The following is a 26,090-nucleotide window of genomic DNA, read 5'->3' as shown; positions in this document are numbered from 1 at the left end:
ACATCCCCCCATTCCTGAATGATGATCGTATCCTCATGATCGTGTTGAAGACCTTTGTGTGGGAAAAATGGACAAGCTTTGTCGATGGCTTTGATGTTGATTGATGCTCAATGGTCCTTGTCCCCTCCGGAAGGAATAAGAAAATCTAGTTAGTGAATGAAAAGGTTAGTGGTTTATTAGGAATTCCTAACGCGAGTAGGGGGTGGGGTTTTTGCGAATGATTGCATTTTTATATTTTGTGAGCATGTTTTTTTGGCTTTCTGCGCACATTGTTTTTGGCAATCATAAGAAATGTTACATGTGATTTGTGTTAGTGGGGATGCTAAGAGATGTTAATAATGGGAGAGAAGAGAGGGAAGAATCCGGAGGAATGTAGAAGGATCCGGAGTAATGTAGACTTAATCATTAGAACGAGATGGTGATTCTCAGTTCTTCATTTGATTCATTGAAGAGACATTCATCATTTGAAGAAATTGGCTTTGATAAAGTCCCTTTGTGTGGTAGGATTCTTGTCAAATGTTGTTGGGTAGGATCTATTCCTGCTTTCTTCTATCCATGTGATTTTTATGCTTATATGTATATTTAAGTGCTCTTATGAAGCAAATATACATGAAGTACAAGAATTGAGTCATATAGACTCTTACTGAACTGCTCTATGTTGAAGTAGCCACTTTTTGGTGAGGATTGAAAGAATTACGTCGACTTGTGAGGATAATATATATAATCTTCACTAAGGATTGAAGATCATTGGTTTGTGAAGATGGTTTTGTTGTCTGGAGAGGTTTGTAATTTGAAGGAAAATTTCAGGTGATGGGTTGCACCATTGACCAGGCTTTCGCCCACCATGGCCTCCCCATCCAGAGATGTACCTAGAAGTTGTCGATGGTGAGATGGGCTTAAACAATTTCTCATGCTCTTTTCATTTCCTCTACCTTCTGCACTCCATTTCCCCAAGCTTCAACCTTCTGTACTCCATTTCCTCTTGAAACGATGGGTAGAAAATCTCGTTTTTATCATCTCGATTTTGTCCCACTAATACCATCATAGATTATTCGATTCCTAGGGCAAGGAGACCAATAACATTAGTGTTTGCCATACTTGTATCCAACTCTATCAACATGCAAAATTAGTGGACTTAAGTGCTAATCACTAAAATAAGGGCACCTGGGTCCTTATGCAGCCAAGGAAGAGAAGAAAGACAAGCAACAAGAATATCTTCAGGGCATCATGGAAAGGAAGAGTGAAAGACTTCAAGATAGAGGCTGGAAGGACAACCATCAAGGAGGTCCTAGTGCAGTATGTATATATGCATAATGAGCTTGTGCTTGAGAGTCAAGATGACATATCTTTTCCCTCGCATAGACCAAAATGTATGTTAATATATTGCTTTGTTAATCTTCCATTTTCTCATAATGGTCTCATGAACTATGTAAACTCTCCATCTCTATGGTTGCAGATGTGTATCCCTCATCCTATGAGGAGTGGGAGCCAGTTGAGTGCATCACTGGAATTATGAATGTGGTTCATGCACACATTGGTTGACTAGAGTATGAGGGGAGAAGCAACAAAAGCCTTGTAGATGCAGGTATCTTTTTCTATGATCCTTTCTACCATCTGCTAAACAAGAAACACAATTGTGGTCACTTGGAAGAGGTAACTTTACAAGCTGAGTGGAACTACATGGATTGGCCTATCCCAGACTCCTCAGTAATGGATTTAGCAAGGAGCAAGCTCTTCAAGGATGTGCAACACTTCCTATGAGGGAGCATTCCAACTCGTGGAGTGAGAATTGTGGTTTACCTACCAATTACGTTGGAAGCAACCAACCTGGAGATGCTAAGGAGCTTTAAGAGGGGTGTGTTTGTCTTTGTGGAAATGGAAGATGGTGAGAGACGACTCTCCCTTGACCCGGTGGATCTCAGGACTCTCATGGATAGGACAGCACAGATCTCAGACACAATCCTATATATGTGCCTAAAGTAAGTATGTGAATTGCCTTTACTGATGATATGGTCTTTTGCTTTTTAGGTTTTTCCTTTTTCCTCAATGAGCTACCCTTGTTTTTGCAGTTTAATAAAGTGCCAGCTTCCTCAAGAGAGCCATTCTGAGATGTTTATTCTGAACTCACAACTGGCACCATTGCTAAGAAAAAAGAGCACTTCCCAACAATAGATACAAAAGTGGTTCACGTTTTTGAACATGCTCGAGGTTACATTAGTAATTCTTCCATATGATTCAGGGTATGTTGCTTCTCTATCTTGTTAGTCATATAGATAGGGGATGCCTTAGTTATAGACATTTCTACTTTTGCAAGAACCATTGGAGCCTTACGTGTATAGAATTGGATAAGAGAATTGTGTGGACCCTTAATTCAATACCAAGTTCACAACCTAAGTTAGGACTGTAATTAAACATCCAAATCACCTTTCTCCTAGTATCTTAGAGTGCTTGAAGTTGGTAGTGTATCTTATTGTGAAATCTTATTTGTTATGCAGTTGTATAAAAAGGCTTCTTACTATTCTTGGTGCCCAATATGGAGACTATGAATTGTACAAGTTAGAGAGATCAAGCAGGTTCAAGTGTTCAAGCAAAAAGACTCACTCCTATGGCTGGAGAGTGATGAGCCATGGCCATGTAGAATATATTCTCTAGAGTCTCTTCTCCATGAATCCCTTCATGTCCAAGGTAAGTGGAAGAATCATCGGGTGGACATTGATTTAGCTAGATTAGTTTAACATTGTGAATTTTGTGTACTCCATACCGCCTTACAGAACTATGATAGCAACTATGTGGAGCGCTATAGAGTGACCATGGTATGTTTAATACTAAATAATTCCATGGAGATGACTAATAATAACAACCTCTCGGACTTCCCCGATGCTGTAGACGTTAAGATGCTTCTTCAGGCGATGGTATGTTTAATACTAAATAATTCCATGGAGATGACTAATAATAACAACCTCTCGGACTTCCCCGATGTTGTAGACGTTAAGATGCTTCTTCAGGCGATGAAGGGGGGGAGCCAAAGCCTTCTGAGCACATAGAGGCCAATGCTGAAGGAAAGAAGAGCCAAAGCCTGAAGAGACAGAGTGATGGCCCGATGATGAGGTGAACAATGAAGAACCCAAGGTTGATGAGGCAAAGCAAGCTGAAGAGGCAGAGCCAAAACCTGAAGAGAAGACAGAGGTAAAGCAAACTGAAGAGACAAAGCCAAGCCCTGATGAGGAGGTGAACAATGAAGAACCCAAGACTGTTGAGGCAAAGCAAGCTGAAGAGACAGAGCCAAAGCCTGAAGAGAAGGCAGAGGCAAAACAAATTGAAGAGACAGAGCCAAGCCCTAATGAGGAGGTGAACAATGAACCCAAGGCTGATGAAGATCCAAAGACTAATGTACATGATTTAATGTAACCAACTCAATTTTAACAATTGTTTTTATTGAGTGCTTCTTGTCCCTTAACAATGATTATAAGTTTCAATCATATTAACACTGGTTAGAAGTATGAATCATGTTAATAATGGTTCTAGATGCTGAGGAGGCTTATCATCTTGGATGTGAATGGACTACCGCTCAAAAGACAGCCTAAGAGCTTTGGACCAAGTGTTGCAGGGCATTACAAAGTCGAGGGAATGCATGTCATGCTAAGGCCCAAACTGTATCAATTCATCAACTTTGTAATTAAGCACTTTAGATTGGCCATCTGGTCCTCAATGATGACGTATAATTTGAGGCCTCTTGTCACGCTAGTTTTGAGAGAATCTAAGATTGAGGAGACATAATTTTATTTTGTATATGACCAAAGGCACTGTTATCTTGACCCAGGTGTTTGTCATCCTGACAAACCTAGGGTACTATTACATAATGAAGCGCTACAAGGATATCCAACATCCCTATGATCCCACAAATACATTATTAATTTTGATGATACCCCAGAAAAGGCAATGTATAATCCCGTTGGAACATGGATCACCCCTTCCTTTCGAAGGTAACCCAGATGATGTTTATTTGGAAGAACAATTGATTCCATATTTAGATGGATTGTACAAATAAAAAGACTCTGTACAAGATTATGTAATGAGAAATCCATTTTTATAATGTAATGTCTTCAACTTTCCTATTCTCATTGAAGTAATGTGTCATGAAAAATAGGATACATTGTCTTGTTTTTTGAAAATAAAAGTCAGACAAAAGTCTCTTGATTAATTATGTTAAAAGAGTACATTCAAATGGGTAATGTCAAGTAGGAGTGTCATTCACAAGATAGACTTGATTAATTATGTGAAAAGATTACATTGAAATGGGTAAAGTCAAGTAGGAATGATCTTGACTGTGTTACCCAATTCTTTACATTGTATTAGTTGCTCCCTTTTAAGGAGGACCTTTCTTCCATTTGTGAATGAAAGTAAAGTTTACCGCCAACATGTCTTGCAAGGATTCTCGGACAATATCCTTCCTTAGCTCTTGTAGATTGCATTTCTCCCGTATAGAAACAATTGTCACCAGTGTTGAAGCTTCATCAATTACTTCAATGTCTATGACTTTGTTGTCCATTGCACTTGCAGCTTCTTGATCCATTGGCACCAACTCTCCATTGATGTAACGGGACCTACTATACCAAAAGGATAAGATAAAAGTTTGAGCTGCAATCATGTACTTTGTAACTATTGTCTCTAGTGCAATGTTACAATGGATATCGTCAAAAACTTTACTCTGCCATCCCTCATCAAGAAGTCTTGCTAATGTATCCAAATCTTTGCAAATGAGCATGGTTCTTGCTATCATCACCTAGAATAAGCAAAAAAGCTCCACAAACACAATAATTGGTAGGTAAACCACAATTCTCACTCCACGTTATTTCTTTGATGTACTGTTCTTGTAGATTCGTTGGGGGTCTATTCACTTGTTGATCCTTTTCTTTTCTGATCATGTTCTCTTCCTCCCGTATGGCCTCCTGTTTTGCCCCTGTTCTTGTGTTAACATTATTTGTAATCTCTACAATTTTTATTTTATCCCTTGGAGCTCTTGTTGGTGGAATCATCAAGATATCTCTCATCTTTGGATCTATAAACTCTGCAAGGTGTAGAAGCTTTTCATATCTCCATCTAACCCTCTTCAGTGTGTCGCTGTCCTTGGGCATTATTGTCATCCTATGCGTGTCTGGCTTTCATTTATACCTTAGCAAATGGTGTTTGCCATACTCTTCTAGTTCCTGTGGGTTCTCTATGCCTAGAGACAATGATTACCCTTGCACAGAACCCTTCCCCACTAAAATTTGGGACTTTGGTTTGTACCAACCGAATGTGGGTGCTTAAGGAAACAAGGGGCTCATCACATAATTGTAAAGAGTTGGAGCTTGAAAATTGTGCTATGGTTGCAAGCTAGAGCTTTAATGTCACTAGGAATAGGCTACTACACCCAATGTAAAGTGAGATGGATGCAAGCCAACAAGGCCAAACCCCTAGTGGCTCGAGAGTTTGAGGGAGTGAGTTTGAGAAAGTTTGTTTTTGAGAAGAGAGATGCTGACACATAACCATCCTAATGTATGAAAGATGTCAATGTTCCCTTTTCCTTTATCATCATGCACACACGGCAACCATTAATGCCAACAAAATTTGCCTCTGATCCATGCACACACTGCAACCATTACTGCCAACATAAGTTGCCTCTCAACAAGTGCACAACATGATGATTGCACAAGTTTTTTTAGGGTTTCAACTTCCTCGCATCACATGCCCTAATGGTATGATGATTGCACATGTTTTCTTAGAGGTTAGCTTATTTCAATCAACCCCCTCCAATGGTGTGAAATAGAAGAAAGGTTTGTGTGTGTGTCCGGCTGCGGGGGGGGGGGGGGGGGGGGGGGGGTGCGTTTGTGTGGCCGGAGTCAAACTTAAGAGGTATAAAAATTATACTTTTATACAAAGTTTACCAAACGTTTTTTAGCAACTACATGGTTGAAGGCCTTCAATACCAAGGCTTTTTGTTGACTCATCAAGAGTTTCAAACTACATAGTTTCAATGACGTTCAATGTTTCATTCCACTTCCCTTCATGAAGTAAAATCTATGACCGTGTTTTCTTCAACCAACATGCTAGAAGCAATAGATAAGACATTCAGAACGTGTTACTTCATAGAATCATCCCCGTGCTATGGTTTGTAAAGGCTAGCACAACATATTGACCAGTTCTGTAAGTACAGGAAAAAAAATAACTCACTTTCCTGGTCATCATACCGTCCCTGCACTTTTTACTACATTCGGCATAGTGCACTGAGATGAGCACATAATTACAATCTCTGAGACACCAGAGACACGAGAATGACAAGCTTTTAAAACTTTCCAACCCAAAGAAGGATGCAGGTCAAACCAACAGATTTTTTAAAAAATAAAAGAATGAAAAGCACCAAATAGATAGGAAACACAAAATCAAAACCAAAACAGTGGCACCATCTAGAACGCTAACTGTGCCACTGGAGCTTCAACTAATTAGCTGCATCTTTCCTCTTGGTTTACGCTTCCTCCACCCCTTCATTCAGTTACAACCAACGTGGTAAGTCAGCATCAACATGAACAGTCAAGACCATGAGCAAAAGCAAGAATAAACAGCCAAGAGACACATGCAGGAACGCATGGGCACACAATAACACACTGGAAGAGATCAGAAATGAGAACTCACAAAAGCAAGGTAGTAGATAAGAGTCAGGATCGCTAACAGGACAAAGACAATTTGGAAAACATTGTACCTGCACATAGGTAACCAAGAAGGCCAATTAGACACACAGACCATCCGTAATGGAGAATTTTTTGCTGATACCAAATGATCATGCACTCCCACAGTATACACTCATTTTGTAGCTCAATTCAACATTATATTACAACTTGACCATTTGAACAAGAAATACCAACAGCAGAAAATCTCTCTCTCTCTCTCTCTCTCTCTCTCTCTCTCTCTCTCTCTCTCTATATATATATATATATATATATATATATATAAAAGACCCAGTGGGTCTAATATATATAAAAGACCCAGTGGGTCTAATATATATATATATATATATATATATTACAACTTGACCATTTGAACAAGAAATACCAACAGCAGAAAATCTCTCTCTCTCTCTCTCTCTCTCTCTCTCTATATATATATATATATATATATATATATATATATAAAAGACCCAGTGGGTCTAATATATATATATATATATATATATATATATATATATATTAGACCCACTGGGTCTTTTATATATATATATATATATATAAAAGACCCAGTGGGTCTAATATATATATATATAAAAGACCCAGTGGGTCTAATATATATATATATATATATATATATATATATATATATATTAGACCCACTGGGTCTTTTATATATATATATATAAAAGACCCAGTGGGTCTAATATATATATATATATATATAAAAGACCCAGTGGGTCATATATATATATATATATAAAAGACCCAGTGGGTCTAATATATATATAAAAGACCCAGTGGGTCTAATATATATATATATATATATATATATATATTAGACCCACTGGGTCTTTTATATATATATATATATATATATATATATATATATTAGACCCACTGGGTCTTTTATATATATATATATATATATATATATATATATATATATAAAAGACCCAGTGGGTCTAATATATATATATAAGACCCAGTGGGTCTCATAGACCCATTGGGTCTTTAGTAGACGTTATTAATCTCTCTCTCTCTCTCTCTCTCTCTCTCTCTCTCTCTCTCTCAGCCAGCAAAGATGTCTCATAACGCCATCAGCACCGGTCAAGCAAAGCCATCACATCTAGCAGAAAAACCGTTGCCATCAGCACAGTGTCAACGTTGTCAGAGCAGTCACAGTCACAGTCCAGCTACAAGCCGCCATCAGCAGTGTCAACGTTGTCAGAGCACAATCACACTCGAGCTACGAGCCGCAAACAAGCTTGAAGCTATCTGCTCACCACCCAAAAAAAAGGGTCCCTCATCTTATCCATCATAGGTAAGAGTGGGTTCACACGCGCTCACACCTCTACTTTGCGAGTGTGTTGGCATTGCCAAGAAAGACCCATCACACGCCAGAACTGTTGAAATTTATGGTAGAGCTGCAGCTATGGAGAGTCGAAGAGATACATGGCTGTAAAGTGTAAACAGCAAACAGTGAAGGAGTGAGGTTAGAGAGAGAAAAAGGTCTTAGAGAGAGAGAGAGAGAGTACATAACTCAATGATGTGACTTGATTATATTTCTTCAATGAGGTAGGTACATGTACCTTTATAGGTTACAAAGGTTAACCTTTTGACATCATTGCTTATGTCAGTACACAAATATCTAGATATTATTGATACCCCTCTAAGAGGTGGTTCACACACAAACAAACTACCTCACTCATAAGAGTGGGTTCACACACTAGTAAGACCTTGATTCCCCCCAACCCCCCCCCCCCCCCCCCAAGGGATTACCTCATACTGTGTCAAGGATAAATCTAGGCTAATGGTTTCTCATGCTAGTTTTCTTGGTCAAGGATAAATCACATGGCTCTAGTTTCACACGCCATTTATGGGATCCCTTGGGTGAAGTACACACAGGGTCATGTCACACACAAAACCGAAAACAACACAATTGAAAAGAAAACAACACATAACTTGGACCTTAAAAAGCCCAATAACAATATATATACCTGGATGAATCCAGGAACATGCCCAAATTCACCTTTCAAGAACGTGCATGTCATATACTCGTGGTAGTCAACCCACAAGACTATATAACTATCCACACTAACGTCATCAATGCCCAATAGTGGGTGTAGAACTCTGTATCAAGATATGCTCTCTCACATGCACTCCACACACACTTTTTTTTTTTGGTAATGTCTAGTGCAGTATATTTATATGTTCACACATTTACAAAGATGGGAGACCTCCATAAAGGAGAGGAAACCAAATGTCAGAAACATAGACAGAAGAGCTCTATGCAAGAAGCATCCATATCACCCTCATGTGGCAGGCATCATATAAGGATTGGCGCAATGAGGCTCTGAAGAATTCATATGACTGTTGATTCAGCCTACCCAAGTATGCCATGTTGTGCTCACTCCAAATTGTCCAAAGAGCCCAATATCTCACCCAGAAAAGAAATAGTGAGTATTGGGACAAAGACTGCAATAATCTGCCAAAGAGCCAAAAATGTTTCCCAAATCTGACTCGGGAATCGGAGCCGAAGATAGCCTAAAATTCTGCTGAGGGTCCAGGAACAAGGACATTGCCACAGCAGTTGAAGAAAGGTCTCTGAGGGAGCTGAACATCTTAGACATGTGGATGGTGCAATGTGACGTTTGGCAAGTGTGACCCCAACTGATAATGTGCCTGTCAAACATCTCCAAAGAAAGAGTCTTTGCTTTAGTGGCATTTTACACTTCCATAACATGCGGAGATTCTTCCGCCACCAAGAGAGAGGCTTTCTCATATGCCACAAAGAATTGGCATGTTGCTGAATCCATGGGGGAGGCTGAAAAAGCCTGTAAGCTTTGATGGAGGTCAAGGCTGGAAGGGGAACAAGATGAGTGCTTGCAGTAGATGAGCACAATTGCCAATCCATGAGCCTGTCTGTGTCAGCCATAGTTGGAATAGGTAAAAAAGGAAGCAATATATCAGCAATTTTCTTCCATATTGGCCTATGATGCATTCCCAATGCATAGGTAGCAGTGGCCCGAGGAAAGGATAAGACATATCCTCGATCATCCACCACATCATGTATGTACCTAATTCCCAGTTTCATAAGATTGTATGCCCGAACAGGTTCCTGCAAGGCAAGTGGAGTGTCAAAAATGGCACTCCAATGAATACTTTCCTTCCTCATGGAGTTCATCCCCAAGCAATTACGAGGAGCCCATTTGACCTTAGAGAGAACTTGTTTCCAGTCAAGTATTAAGGCAGTGGAAAAAGGATAACCAGGTATCCTGCCTTGAAATCTCCCAATAACAACCTCCCAATGATCTGTAATCCAATGACCATAAGCTGCAGTCCTCATGTTGACACACATGGACGCTAACATACAAGTCCATGGCTGTTGTTGGCAGAAGAAAGTGTGCAACATAGTAGCCTTCCTTGCAAGTACATGATATCTTATATTGAGAATATTGAGTCCACCATGCATCCTTGGGGAACACACCATTTCCATCTTCATCAGTCTCAAAGCTTTAACAGCAGATTTTGTCTTCCATAATATCTCCATAGCTTGAGACATAAAGGCTGAAATATCCCTGGAGGACCAATGCAATAAAGGCAAATAGAACTGAACATAAGACATCACTATGGATTGCACAATTCTGAGCCTGACATGAAGAGGCCAAGTAGGTATCTTCCAGTATTCCAGCTTATGATAGAGTTTTTGGAAAATCCATTTTAGTTGCTGCTTTCTTGAGATATGCCATCCAATGGGATATCCCAAATGTCTGACCACGTCTCTGGAATGCACCACCTGCCCCGGCCAAAGAATAGAATGCCAATCACATTCTTTCAGGGGTATTAATTTAGATTTATCAAAATTAATATGCAATCCAGCTGCCTGTCCATATAATGAGAGAGTGGCCATAAGCTTGCAAAGTTCCGGAGGAGAATTCTGTGGCATAAAGAAGGAATCATCTGCATATGCTTGTGCCAAGAAAGGTTTAGCCCCTGGGATTTTAAGACCAGTCATCTGTCCTGAGTCTGTTAGATGATCAAGATACATCAACAGAGGATGAGTGGCAATGGCATAGAAGAGAGCACTAAGAGGACAGCCCTGTCTAACCGATCGACCCAATATCCATGATCGAAACAAATGGCCCCCAAGAATGCATTGAGCAGTAGCGCCAGAGTATAGCCAATAAACAGCATTTGCCATCTTGGGACCAAAGCCCAGCTTTGTCATAATCTGAGAAATGAAATCCCATTGAACATTGTCAAATGCCTTAGCAATATCCACCTGCAATATCAGCACATCCTGACGAGAATACTTAGCATATTCAATTGCAGTCAAGGCATTGGATATATTGTCATGGATTTGTCTTCGCGGCAGAAACCCATACTGATGAGGGTGAAGACCTGCATGGAGTATCCCATGAAGCCTATGCACTAACATTTTGGCAATAAGTTTGTAAATTACCGGCATCAATGTAATAGGCCTCCAATCAAATATGTGATCACACATATGGTTTTTGGACACAAGCTTGACTATGCCATGTTTCCAAGAATGCAGCAACTGATTTTCTTGCCATGCCACATTGATCATTCTCAAGAGGACCTCTTTCAAATCATCCCAAAAAGAAATGTAGAATTCCACCGTAAGGCCATCCCAGCTAGGGGACTTATATTTACTGAGGTGGAACAATGCATTATCCAATTCTGTGTGAGTAAAAGGCCTCTCCAAAGCAAGAGCATTATCCGGCTCAACTATTGCAGAAACATATTGGAGTAACTCAGTCCTTGCATCAATCACTTGATTAGATGGGAAAGGAGGAGCAGGGAACAATTTCTGAAAACAGTTGTGGCATTCATCTTGGAGATCCAAAAAAGAATGAGTCCAAGAACCATCCAACTTCCTAACCCTTAAGCATGAGTTTTTCTTTCGAGTAGCATGCAACCCCTGAAAGAATGCTTTTGATGAGCAGCCCTTGTCCATGAGGGGCTTCATTCTTGCCCTTATCTGCCATTTGTGCAATTTCCTCTAGCTCCACTCCACACACACACACACCACACACACACACACACACACACACACCACATAAGAGCATATATTCACACAAAGCCCTTTGTACTGTGTTTATGTCGAACCTCCGAAGATGCAGGGCAGACTCAACCATATGAAGCCTAGCACTAAGGGAAGTAGCAAATAGAAAGAATTAGTACAGTAAATAAGTAGTTAATAAGGCAAATGCACCGCTAAAGATAGAAAGAATAAGCACAATATCAACTGGCCGCAACTCGGACGAAAACTTCACAACTTGAAATCTACATGTCCGCTAACAATAGTTTGCTTCCTAGGTGGGAAGCTCTTTCTCCTCATTGATATTTGCCTTTTTGCGAAAGCAATTCTTTGCATTGTGGTTGTTTATCCCACAATGTTTCCATTGCTTCTTTGATTAGTGGTCTTTTTCTACAATCCTTCTCTACGGGAACAAGTGGGAAGCCATGATATGCTTTGAATTTGGAAAGGTCTAAATAGAGAAATGTATCCAGTCAGTCAATGTCTAATCCAGGACAAATAATGTCCCAAAAATTAGGTTTTTTTGAATAATTAGGGTTTCTCAAAAATGAGGGTTTTTTGAAAATGATGTTATAGGAGGCTGTAGCAACACTTCAATGCTTGATTTATACCCTCAATTTTGAAAAAGATGAAAGATTTGGGATTAATGCTCTAAATAAGCTGGATTTGCAAAAATCATAAAACCCCAAACTGATTTTACTTTCCTGAATTTTGTGTTGATTTGATGCAAGCTCCCCCTTCTTCCCTTGAAATCAGCTCCTCTCTCTGTGTCTGAGGCAACTACAATGTGAAGAGGCTTTGGTTTTTCCCCTGATTCGGGTGTATGCTGAGATGTTGTTAGCTAGCAGGTGCTGACGTAGACAGGGCAGATGTTGAAGCACTTCTGGTGTATGTGCAGTAGGCATAGTAGGCAGGTGCAACAGGGCAAGCAGCTGGTCATTGAAGTCGGGCTGTGGAGAGGTCGAGCAACTAGTTGCTTTGAGTGATGTAGGTTGGCGTTGGACAGCAGCTCACAACGAACAACATATTTGTTAGGGACTGTGGCAAGGCGGCTGATCAGCGGGAGCAGATGGAGCAGCACTGCGCCGTTGACAGTTGGCAGCACATGGTGGCGGGCCACAACAGTAAGTCGATGTGGAGCAATGCACGTAGTAGATGCGTACCGGGCAAGTGAAGAGAGCAATGGCTATGGACCAGGCGGAAGTTCTGCTTTGATACCATGTTGGAAATTGGATGGGGGGCCAAGTCCCAAGAGGTCACCCATCCCAGTTGTATTCATGCCAATACATGCTTAATTAGAGGTTCCCACAAATTCGTCTAGCCATCTAGCCCCAAAACCTTAAGGTGATGGAGAACCTACGGTCTTTCCATTTTGTGGAAATCTCTAGTGCTACACTTTGGCACCACTTTTCTCAACAAGAACGAGTGGTCTTTTGTCAAATCCCCATCGGATCTCCTCGTGGAACGCTCCTGGTACAAGACTCGAAATCTACAAACAAAACAAACCAACAAGAAGGGGGTGCAGGCCTGACTCACCTCCCAACCACGACAGCCGTGGGCAAGCCCACAAGACTTAGCTGTCCCCACCGATCCACGAGATGAGCTAACTAGATGGACGTACCGACCAATCTCTACCTCGTGACGTCCCATACCACCACGAAGCTACCCTTGCGGGCCTCGAGACTACTACCGGCCTCGGCTGCATGAAGCAAGTGCACGTCCGCACTAGATCCACGCTTGGCCCCCTGCCTGCCTAGGCTTGGGCGCCTGCCTGCTCTGATACCACTGTCAAATCCCCATCGGATCTCCTCGTGGAACGCTCCTGGTACAAGACTCGAAATCTGCAAACAAAACAAACAAACAAGAAGGGGGTGCAGGCCTGACTCACCTCCCAACCACGACAACCGTGGGCAAGCCCACAAGACTTGGCTATCCCCACTGAGCCACGAGCTGAGCTAACTAGATGGGCGTACCGACCAATCTCTACCTCGTGACGTCCCATACCACCACGAAACTACCCTTGCGGGCCTCAAGACTGCTGTCGGCCTCGGCTGCATGAAGCAGGTGCACGTCTGCACTAGATCCCAGGCTCCTGACCATAGAGCTCTCACAAATCACGCGAGACTCTATATGCTAATGACTAACCTTGGCCACCCTTTTATAGGCTCTTGGCCGGTCATCGGGCATCCACACTTGGGTGCCCACCCGTCCATACTTGGGTGCCCGCCCGTTAGTCTATCCCTAACTCAACTCGCCAATCAGCCTGCCTAGCTCCAAGCTTCCCCAAACCTCGAAGCTAGTCTTGTGTGCGTGTAGCACACGGTAGATACACACTGTGCACATGACATCTTTGTACCAACTTGAAAAACTATAAATTTCAAGAAGAAAATACCACACTCAAGGAACAAATTTTCGGACGTTCGTCGCTCGACCCTAGAAAACAAACCAAGGCCCATCAACCGAGACCCAACACAGAAGAAATTGTCATAGACATAAAAGCAATGATGAAGCACGAAACTACAAAGCAAACATCACAGACGAACTTGGAGAAAAAAAGCTAGGGCAGGCCAAGGCCCTTCAGATCCATGTGGGTGGTTTACCCGATGTTGCTTGCTACATGGAAGGAGATACGAAGGGGTACTTGCGTGAGAAACTAAGTGCAGTAATGCCAATAATTGACTGGGAGTTAACATTTGCCTTAGTTTCAAGACACGTTGCAATAATCATTATCATTATAAAAAAGATAGGGTTGGGGTTCTAAAACAATCGAATGACGAAGATATCGATTGCTTAGGAACTCACCCCAATGCAACTCACACCTAAGTATATAGAATTCACCAAAGTTAGAGCTAATAGCAAAGAAGGCAAGTGGACAGTCTATCAAGAGAGAAGGTAAAGCACTTGTTGAGGATTCCTGTAAACCTTACCAAAAAACTCCAGCCAAAACCCACAAAAAACCAATAGATTTTCAAGAAGGTGATTTTACTCGATGCTTGACATTACATATTTACCAGTTGATCAGTCGGATGTTTTCATGTATGTTTTCTTTTCTGGACGTTAATTTTAGCTCAAGACCAACATGTTTTTTTGGTTATGTATTTGGTCTCATAGGTTTTTTGGCCTTCTACCGACATTAATATTACTGATGATACCCCCCACTAGGATCGGATATGCAAAGTATGCATTACAGGACAGGTGGAAGATGAGGCACACTACATGCTTAGCTGCCCAGCCTACTATGAGATACACGGAAGATTCCACTTCCTCTTCCATGAGGGGTTTGGCCCACTCACACAGGAGATGCAGTTTTGATGTTTAGAGATGCATGGGCATGTACTCAGTAAAGCTCACACGTCACAGGGAAGCATTACTGAGACAACATACCCAAGAGGCGAACCCAACATGATGGTACATTACAGATTTCTTCAATTGTCATGCATCCACATCAGATCACACCGCCCATACTAGCGGTCCGTCCCTCCGTCCTAAGGGGTCCTCAGTGATATAGCTCGATCTATTTTGCGGGCCAGACGCCTCGACCCAGAGCATCACGACCCTCCACCGAACGAATGCAAATCCAAGAGATTCATCAACGCCATGACATGCTTCCATCATAGAGGCCAGATATTATCTTGTACATTAGATCCGTATTGGGCGCTGAGGAGGAATCATTATTAGTTGATCGTGGCTAGTTTCTCTTGTCCAGGGTCACATGCTGATATCACATATGTATACACTACTGACAGTCGTTTTTCCTTTTCTCTCAATTACTTTTTCCATGGCTCAGTATCTCCATGGTATCATCATATCACTTATGGTCTTATAGACAGTTGGGGTCTTCTATAGACGTTATCTCTCTCTCTCTCTCTCTCTCTCTCTCTCTCTCTCATCAATGTACAACTGTCAATGTCTTCTGGACGTCCAGAAAAAAAAAAGGACAAAATGAACATAGGTCGAGTTCGGCCTCTAGTAGACGTTAATACAGCATTCTTTCTTTCTTCTTTCTTTCTCTCTCTCGTGCGCCTACACGTGGAGTTATCAAGGATCATGCACAACCACTTAAATATGCCCATCCCCTCTAGATCTAGGCCATCCTCTCATCAACTCCTCTTCCAAGATATACTCCAACACCATAGAGCCACACCACCCCATGGGCATGCCTCCTTGAATGTTGTCATAGAGGAGGATGACACACGATGAGCCCCACTAGGAATGCTGGGATCAGCATCAGAATATTTTCTGGAAATGTCATCAACTTGATTGCACCCTTTCACTATTGGGGACCAATATTTAACTGGGTTGGCAGAGATGTCTCGAAGTATATCGAGACCGGAAATAGTGTAGCATTAAGACCATGAACTTAATGAATGAACTTCAGATATTGCACTATGGTATTGAGGAGTATATCACATTGGAAACGAGGGAATTTCTCACTCAAAGGGGTATTAAAACGGGAAAAAGCCTATATAATTATTACCATTGGGTGGGTGATCCTATTCCAGTTTAACATTTGGATTTCAAGAGGTTGGGCCGAAGGCACAAATTGCTTGCCTCAGACGCGTAATGGGAGAAATTGCATTCTCATGGTCATCTACGGTTATGAACACACAAGGCTAAAACCTGTATGCCAAGCATGCAACCAATTGACCTCCTAACTATAGGATAGAAAGCATAGCATGTCGTAGAAGAAGCTTGATTGAATTTAGTAGGAAGTATTGTGCTGGATGCAGGGCCTTAGAGGAGAAACTATGTTGTTTCACTTTTTGCTTTTCGTATCAAAGGCAAGGAGGGTGGAGTAAGGTGAGGGGACTTCCTAGCTCTACAAATGACAATGGTTGATCAATAGGTCCATGCTCGAAGAGATTCGAACTATCAACCCCCGGATCCAAAGTTTGGTGCTCTATCCGATTGAGCTACAGGCACAAGTTGACCTTACAAACTAAACAAAGGTTAGAACCTTCGGTTTAGAGTAAGGGCCTTCGGCCCGAGAGAAGCACTAAACGCTTTCTCTCTCAAAAGAGCTATGACGGGTTCAAATCTTTCTCATCATTTAAGATGTACGGGTCTAGGAGACTTGCTCTGTCACGCATAGACAATCTGATCCGAATTGTTGAATATATATACCTCTGAAAGTAAAAGCAAAAACAAAAGTGAAAGTATAAGTGGAAATTGTGGGAAATATTCACATTCACAGTAGTAAAAATGTGTAATGGGTTAGGAAATAAAATGGTGCTAGATGGTTGTGTAAACTAGCACTTATTTGTGTGTGAACTAGGGCTTCAATAAAGCATTCCAGTGTGTGAACAACTGCTAGTGCATAGGTTCATTTATGTGTGGGAACAACCCCTAAGAAGAATCTTATGTAAGCAATGATGTGTAAAAGTGACACCTCTTAGGAACACTTGGCATTGTTGAAAACAGGGAGCCATGGGAGGGAGAACACTCATAAAGTATTTGCAAGACTCAATGCTCATAGTTTGACTGATGATGTAAAATGGAGTACAAGCATAGTTTTATAGGCTTTTCTCATACCCAACCATCTGACCCTTATTTAATGCATGCTTATCCACCTATAAGAGGTGGTTTTACACACAACTACACACTTAGCCTTTTAAGGGGCTCTTCACACATGGTTACACACATATAAGCTCCAAAATAATCCAACAATTCTCTCTTCGGAGCGAAAGAGGTTAAACCCAACACACAAGAAAGATACTACCTTCTAACCCCATCACATACTGTGTCAGAGAGCCAACTTATCATGCACACCTCGCGCGTCATGATAGCCCTCCAATCACATAGTGCAACCGAGGTAGTAAGGCTAGCACTTTAGTCACCCCTCTTGCTCCTAACTTGGATAAGGATAATACAAAGCTTTTTATAACTGAAGGCACACACACAAACATAAGTACAAACAGATTTTAGGGAGACTACCCACGGCAAAGAACCCTTATTGACACTCACATACATAGAGATAGCAAGAATGCCCAATCATAGTCTTTCTCATTGAGGGAGACTTGGGCTGTGCGGCAACTATTTCTTCATCTTCAACTGGCACCTCCTCATCATCAACTATGAGATTAGCATGATGCTTTTCTTGTTCTTTTTCCAACTTCTTGCAACAGGTGGGTTCCTCGTGCCCCAATCTTTTGCAGTATATGCACTGAACCCTCCTGTTATTCTTCCAATTTTGTACTCCCACAAAGGCTTTGTCATTGTTGGCTATCAGGAACCTAATGTTAGGGTTTGCAAGGCAAAGAAAGCTCATACACACACAGAGGAAGTAAAAACGAGTCAGAGAGTGAGTGGGAGAAGAACTTACCTGTATGTTCGCATATATGATACAAAGTACGAAGTACAAGTTATAACAAAAGCCCTAGTTTAAGTGTCCTTTCACACTAGGTGTCCAAGGGAAAAAACCCAATGGGATAAGAGTGCCCCTGTAGTTAGCTCCTGTTTACATGTGACACTACATATTTCCATATGCCTTCAAATCCCCCTTGTAGTGAAATATGTGAGCCTGTACAAGGTGGAAGATCACTCTCTGTAGTTGAGTAAGCCTGACGCTTTGCAAAAAGCTTCAAGCTTCTCTCTAGGCAATGCCTTCGTAAAAATGTCTGCAATGTTATCTTGTGTAGAGCAGTAGGTCAAAGTGATCTCCCCCGCATGAAGCCTCTCTAGCAAAGTCATATTATATCTCTATGTGCTTTGTACGAGCATGGAAAACTAGATTCCGTACCATGGCCATAGCACTCTGACTGTCAGTGAGTATGATGGTGGGTGTCTATTGACACTCAAGAAGATCTTCAAGTAACCTCCTCAATCACACAATCTACCGTAGTAGTGAAAGTTGCCATGTGCTTAGCTTCACAGGTATATGTGGACCTGTACAAGGTAGCAAATCACTCTCTGTAGTTGAGTAAGCCTAAAGCTTTGCAAAAAAGCTTCAAACTTCTCTTTAGGCAATGCCTTCGTAAAAATGTCTGCAATATTATCTCGTGTAGAGCAGTAGGTCAAAGTGATCTCCCCTGCATGAAGTCTCTCTGACAAAGTGATATTGTATCTCTATGTGCTTTGTACGAGAATGGAAAAATGGATTCCTTGCCACGGCCATAGCACTTTGCACTTTGATTGTCAGTGAGTATGATGTGAGTGTCTACTGACACTCACGAAGATCTTCAAGTAACCTGCTCAACCACACACAGTCTACCATAGTAGTGAAAGCTGCCATATACTCAGCTTCACAAGTAGATATGGCAACTGTGGGTTGTTTCTTACTCTGCCAAGATATACATGAGCTACCAAGAAAAAACAATTCCCACTGGTAGATTGCCGTTTATCATAGTCACTTACCCAATCTGAATCACTGTAAGCATATAACTACAAGCTGCCACCCTTAGGATTAAACAAACCAAGATCTTGGTGACTTGAAGATAGCAAAATATCCTCTTCATTGCTTACCAATGCTTAGTACCAAGACTGTGCATGTACTTGTTGGCCTGGGAAACCCCAAGCTGTATGTTGAGCCTTGTGTTACACAAATATATAGACAGGTAGTTGCCTAGCTGTACATGCTTATTTCATATAGCTCTCCTACATCATGCATGCTCATCTTGAGCCTTGGTTCAACTAGTGTAGAGATGGGCTTACAATCCTCGAACCCAAACTTATGGAGGAGCTTGCGTATGTACATGGATTGACACAGAACAACGCCTTCATCCATCTGCAAAAACTTGATGCCCAAATAATAGTGCAATAGACCCAAGTCTAACATCTCAAATGATGCTCGTAATTCAGCTTTGAAAGCTGAAAATGTATCCTCATCATTCCCTGTCAACAGATTCACATAAAGAATGAGCACAAGTAAAATCCCATGATGCTCTTTTCAATAGAAAGTGCTTTACGTTGGACTATTCTAGAAGCCCTCGCTGGCAAAATAAGAATGTATTTTCTCATACCAAGCTCTGGGAACGTGTTTGAGACCGTAAAGTGCTTTCCTGAGCTTACACACTTTAGCCTTGTAGCCAGGCATCACAAAACCAATGGGCTGACTCACATAAACGTCTTCCTACAAGTCTCCATTGAGAAAAGTTGTCTTGATGTCCAACTGATGCACTTTCCATCCATGTGGATAGCCACTGCAACAACACATGTAATAGTGGACAACCTAGAAATCGGTGCAAATGTCTCATCATAATCTATGCCTTTCTCTTGGACACAACCTTTGGAAACTAGTCTTGCTTTGTACCTGTCAATGGTACCATCACACTTTCTCTTGACCTTGCACACCCATTTTGTACCAATTGGCTTCTTGCCTGGTGGCAAGTCTACAAGATTCCATGTGCAATTTCACAAACACACTCAGAGAAGCGGTAGCAAGATGCAAGAAGATGGTGATTGATGCTCACACAAAAACGATTGCTTAGAATTGTGTGGAGCTAATATCAAAAAACAATAATAATGATGGTGTTCTTTCACACCAGATATCCAAGGGAAAAAACCCAAAGGGAGAAAAGTTTCCTTGGTTAGCCCATGTTCACATGTGGCACTACTCATAGCATATATGCCAATAAATCCCCCTTGTAGTGGCAATGTGAACATGTACAAGGTCGGCAGCAGATCACTCTATAGGAGAGTAAGCCTAACGCTTTGTTGAAAACTTCAAACTTCTCTTGAGGCAACGCCTTTGTGAACAGAACTGCAACATTGTCCTATGTAGAGCAATAACATAAGAAGATCTCCCCTACATGAATCCTCTCCCTAACATAATGATAATGAATCTCTATGTGCTTAGTGTGTGCATGAAACACTCGGTTTTGTGCCACGGCTATAGCACTCTAACTATCAGTGAGTATGGTGGTGGATGTCTGTTGACACTCACGAAGATCAATCATCAATCTCCTCAGCCATACACAATCTATTGTGGCTGTAAAGGTTGCCTTGTATTCAGCATCACACGTAGATGTGGCAACAGTGGGCTACTTTTTGCTCAACCATGATATGCATGAATGCCCCAAAATGAAACAATTCCCACTGGTGGATTGCCGTAAATCATAGTCACCAGCCCAATCCGAATCCCTCTAAGCATTAACCTGCAAGCTGCTCTCCTGGGATATACCACGCAAGATCCAAGAAGCCCTAAAGATAGAGAAAGATCCACTTCACTACTTGCCAATGCTTTGTACCTAGGTTGTGCATAAATTTGCTACACTGGGAAACCCCAAACTGAATATCCTAGTGTGTGTTGCATAGGTATATGAGACAGCCCACTGCTTGGCTGTAAACACTCATATCAAAATACTCTCCAACATCATACATGCTCAATTTCAACCTTGGCTCCATCGGAGTAGAGATGGGCTTACAATCCTGAAACACAAATTTGTGCAACAGTTTTTGAATGTACTTTGATTGGTGTACATAAATCCCAACATCTGTTTGCACAAATTGTATGCCCAAATAATAAGGCAACAATCCTAAATCTGTCATCTCAAATGACATTTGCAATTCAGCTTTGAATGCTGAAATTTTCTCGATATCATTCCCAGTTAGCAACATATCATCTACATAAAGAATGAGCATAATTAAAGTGCCATGATCCTCTTTCACATAAAGATGCTCTCTGTTGGACTATTGCAAAATCCCTACATGGTCAAATAAGTAGGTAAGAAAAGTCCACTCATCCTGCACAAAATTTATTGATGCATCATCTTTCGCTGCAAATGATAAAGAAGAATCTACAACCATGCCGCTTTCCTTTTTCTTCTCCTTTGCAAGCCTTTTTCTGCACTCATTCAAATAGTGACTTAGCTTTTTGGAGTAGTGACATTTGCCCTTTTTCTCGAGCTTGCCTGCATCATTTTTAGCCTTTTGTGAAGGCTGTCCCGAATCAGCCTTTCGCTGAAAATTGCTTTTGGCTTTTCCCTTGCCCTGGTCTTGGGCAATAAAAGCCCCATCACTACCACGTATGACGGAAGATTTGTTCTTCCGATTCTACTCCTCCTATAGTAACAAGCCAACCAACTCTTCAAACAAGATTGGTTCCAGGTTTCCCCCGCATAGATAGAGTGAGCGATGTGTGGAAGTCCAAGTAAGTTTTCGACAGTGATGATAGAGTCCTGGAAACGAGCTCCTTTTCAGAAATGACCTCATCAATATTGAGCAACTGCTCCCTAAAGATCTTGGATCTTCGTAAGATGATCAGCCATACTATCACCATCATTCATGTCCAAGTTCTCAAGTTCTTTCTTGAGATATGCAACCGTGGCCTCATTCTTTGTCTGATACATGGTTTCAAGTACATCCCAAGCTCACCATGAGGTCTTGCAAGACAGATATACAGTATGATTGATCGCTTTACTGACAAAGCAATCAAAGCCATCGCTTGGGCATCGTGAGTATCCCATCTCTTCTGCTCCTTTGAGGGAGAAGTAGTTACTACAACTTGTTGAGCACCACGGCCAGGCATGTTAGGTGCTATGTCAACAAGGCATACATCTTCACCTGACACATAACCCCATAATCCTTTGGCCACAAGAAGGTTTCGGACCATGAAACTCCAGAGGGAGTAATTACTGCCATCTTATTTGTCCTCTTGGGACTAGACCCCGAATATATCAATCGTATTTCCAGCCATTTGCTGAAATCTCTTTACCAAGAGATATACAAACACGTGCAACAAAATATGCTGTAAAAAGCACCTGCACGCAAAATCCCAAACGCACCGAAGTGCAATGCCAGGCAACCACAAGGACTTGTGCAAATGTTTTGCCCCAAATAAAAGGCTGCAGATAATTGCAATGTTGAAAACCCCCAAATTTCTGAGCACCAATGGGCTGTTTTATGTGTCAATTGCACATAATTCACAAAAGCCCTAAAAATCTCTGTACCAATGAGCTTGAATTGTGCGATTAAGCATTGATTTTAAGAAAGCTCCAAATTTCTCTGTCGTGTAACTACAATTGTACAATTAAGCACTCAATTCTGAAAAATTCCCCAAATTTCACTGAACCCTGCACCAAAATGTTGCCCTATACTATTGCCTGCACCTGATTTTTGCAATGAAGCAAGTATTTCACAAAACCCCCAAATTCTACATGACCTACACTTTCAAATTTTAGAACCAAACGTAGTGCACTGGTAATACCCAAATTAGTAGAACCTGAAATCCCTTGCCTGCTAGAAAAGTGACAATGGCGGGTTGCAGACAGGCAGGTGCAAACGGGCAGGTACAGTGGCTCTCTGGCGAGGGCGGGTTGCAGGTGCGGCGACGGCAGGCAACTACTACGAGATGCAGAGTCGTTGACAGCACGAGCTACAGAGAAGTTGGTGGCGCGAGTTGCAGGCCGCAACAAGGAGGCTGCAAACGACAACGGCACACCTGCAAGCGAGATGGCACAAGGACGGCAAGGAGCTTAGGTCGGCGACAGACGGCGAACTTTAGACAGCAGCGGCAACGGCGAAATCAACGGACAGCCAACCCAATGGACAGAACCGACTCGAAAAACCTCAAATTTTCAGCCAGTGCCACATAAGCCACAAGTGTGGCTGAGTGCCACCAAGAAGCGCCCCCTGTGTAGAAAGCGCCGCCTGCTTTGGAGGTGGTTCTCTCAGTACTAGCGCCGCCTACTTTAGAGGCAAAGCGAAGACGGCACGTGGTTGGGGAGGGCGGCAGAAAACAAGGGCCGGACGGACACGCAGAGGGTAGACAGAGCGGGTAGCACAACCAGCGGACAGACGGCTCACAGCGCAAATGGACGGATTGCAGTGCAAACAAACGAAAGGACGGGGATCGCCGGAAGGTGTCTGGCGAGCAACAGGCTCTGACTCCACTGTTAGGGTTAGGGTCCCACACAAAGACAGACACTCAGAGAAGCAGCAACGAGATGCAAGAAGATGGTGATTGATGCTCACACAAAAAGGATTGCTTAGAATTGTGTGGAGCTAGGGAGTTGACTCCATAATATCAAAATACAATAATAATGATGGTGTCCTTTCACACTAGATATCCAAGGGGAAAAACCCAAAGGGAGAAAAGTGCCCTTGGTTAGCCCATGTTCACATGCGGCACTACTCATAGCATATATGCCAATAATTTTTTGGGGTGGCATCAATCTCTTGTTGCATGGCTTCTTGCCAGTGTTCATCTTCGTTGGCTTCCTCAAATGAAGCTGGCTCATTTGTGTCACATAGACTACTAATGCAGACCACATCTGCATTCTCTCTTGCATTTCTAGAACCAACCCGTGTCTTGCTATGCAAAGGAGAGTAGAGCTTGCTCTCTCAAAATTGATAGCGACCTAGCTTCCAACACCCTCCCTCGACGCAACTTCCGACCACGCCTACACTTGACAGTGCGACCCAACGGCAGACAGTTCCTCTTTTCACCCACTAGCCATGGCCTCGGTAGCCAGCCTTTTTTACCCGCCAACCATGATGTCCATCTGGCATACTAGCGCTCATAGCTAACATGCCTCAGAGAAGAGCCTTCCTTTTTTTAAAGCAAGGTCCACTAGCACACCACTAGCACAATGCCACATGGAGTGCTCCCACCTCGCTTTGATACCAAATGTTGGCTCTCAAGAAGCTAATGTTAGGGTTTGTAGAGCAAAGACAGCTCAGACACAAAGAGGAAGCAAAAACAAGCAGGAGAGTTAGTGGGAGAAGAACTTGCACGTATGTTCACATATATGATATGAAGTACAAAGTACAAGTTATAACAAAAGCCCTAGTATAAGTGTCCTTTCACACTAGGTGTTGGGGGGGAAAACTCAGTGGGATGAAAGTGCCCTTGGAGTTAGCTCCCGTTCACATGTGACACTACATGTCTACATTTGCCTTCACTCATAGTCAGTACTCCTGCTGGCTTGCTGATCTTCTTTGTTTCCACTAGATCTTCAAACCTTAAAGCTCCTCCACGAACGATCTCCAAGGACTGCTCAAACCGTATCTTTCTCGCATGCTCTTGATAAGCACAGCCACACAGTCTTCATCCTCAAGTTCACACTTGAGGCTAGCAAGTTGTTAGACTATTGACCCGAATTCGGCCAAATGATCACTCAAATCTTCATTGTCATCCATTTTCAAGTCATAAAATTTTAACTTCAAAAAGACTTTAGAGTTTGTGATTTTGTTGCCGAAAATACCTTCTAGCTTGGCCTAGATTTGCTTGGTTGTAGACTTGAAATCAATATGATACACTAGTAAGTCTGCAAGTCCGAGGCCTACGATTATGATGGCCATTTGGTTATGTTGTTGCCAGAGCTTCAGTTCAAGGACCGAGGTTTCAGTGCCTTTTTTCTTCCTCGGAGATGACCTCCCATAGCCCCTCTCGCAACAAGAGCAACTACATCTTTATCTACCTAGTGGGGAACCTGCTGCCAAAGAACTTTTCAACCAGTGAGAGGACACGGCATGTAGAATGCAATAGGTTGACGATCGTAATGCGCAACAAAGCCTTCTTTAAACCTGTGAGTTTTTGCAATCTACTTTGCTTTAAGAGAGAAGAGTAGAGAGAGAGAAGATGAGAGTCGACACCAGATTGGGTCCCAATTACCCACTTAAGGGCCCCACCTGCAAGGAGGAGTATTTGCATGTATTTCTTTGGAGAACTTTGTATAATGATAATGAATGATGACTGAGGAGTGCTCAACGCAAGGACGGGGTAGACTGAACACACCCAAGGACAGGGTAGACCAAACACATGCTGAACCATATGCTGAACCATATGCATTGTAGAAGACTCTATGAAGGCACTTATGCAAATCCAGAACTAATGAGGATATGCACATATGCTAGCTGAAGATGAGAGGATCTTCTATGCTGCCTTCGACTAAAGCATGGAGTGCTTGAGGCTGTTTGTATGCTCCAAGAACCCGAGGGATCTCAAGCAAGAATATTCTCTTCAACTGCTTTGCTAAGTTCTGAAGTTTGAAGTGATTTATGCAATGGACTATGGTTTGCTTATATATGAGTATTTGCTGCTGGTCAGTGCTGAAAAAGGAATGTCGGCCAGTTATAAAATGCCCACGACTTGTGAAGGTAAGCATTAAATGCTACACACAGTGTATGCAAATTAGACTTGATGTTGGCCGACAAACATGATGTTTGCCGACTACTCTTGGATGCTGATTTATGTTGGCCGACTGAGTGTCTATGGTGTCTTTGCTGGCCAACATAATGTTTATAGCCTCCTTACACAAGGCATTCCCCAATGTGGGGAGCCTTTTGGGCTGCTGGCCCATGCCCTAGATGATGCTTACATGCTTTCTATATGCTTCTATGTGGCTGACCTAATGCTAGACTGACTTCTACATGCTTCTACATGA

The 26,090-nt window shown here is 42.1% G+C and overlaps 1 protein-coding gene across 1 annotated transcript in view; it reads right to left on the bottom strand.

The window, feature by feature from the left end:
- Nucleotides 1-6,101: 6,101 nt before the first annotated feature.
- The window catches only part of LOC147609763 (LIMR family protein Os06g0128200-like), a 126,347-nt gene continuing 106,358 nt past the window's right edge, over nt 6,102-26,090 (bottom strand). The window contains exons 13-14 of the mRNA XM_086787332.1: nt 6,673-6,739; nt 6,102-6,522 (exon numbers count right to left, since the gene is read on the bottom strand). Coding sequence (XP_086643458.1) covers nt 6,475-6,522; nt 6,673-6,739 — 115 coding nt within the window. The 3' untranslated portion in view covers nt 6,102-6,474. The remainder of the gene's footprint in view (nt 6,523-6,672; nt 6,740-26,090) is intronic.

Source organism: Cibotium barometz, chromosome 50, assembly GCF_041138505.1.
Source record: "Cibotium barometz isolate CiBa-2024 chromosome 50, ASM4113850v1, whole genome shotgun sequence".
NCBI classification, from domain to species: Eukaryota; Viridiplantae; Streptophyta; class Polypodiopsida; order Cyatheales; family Cibotiaceae; genus Cibotium; species Cibotium barometz.
Note: the sequence above shows the minus strand (reverse complement) of the source record. Positions and strands in the feature narration are given on the sequence as shown.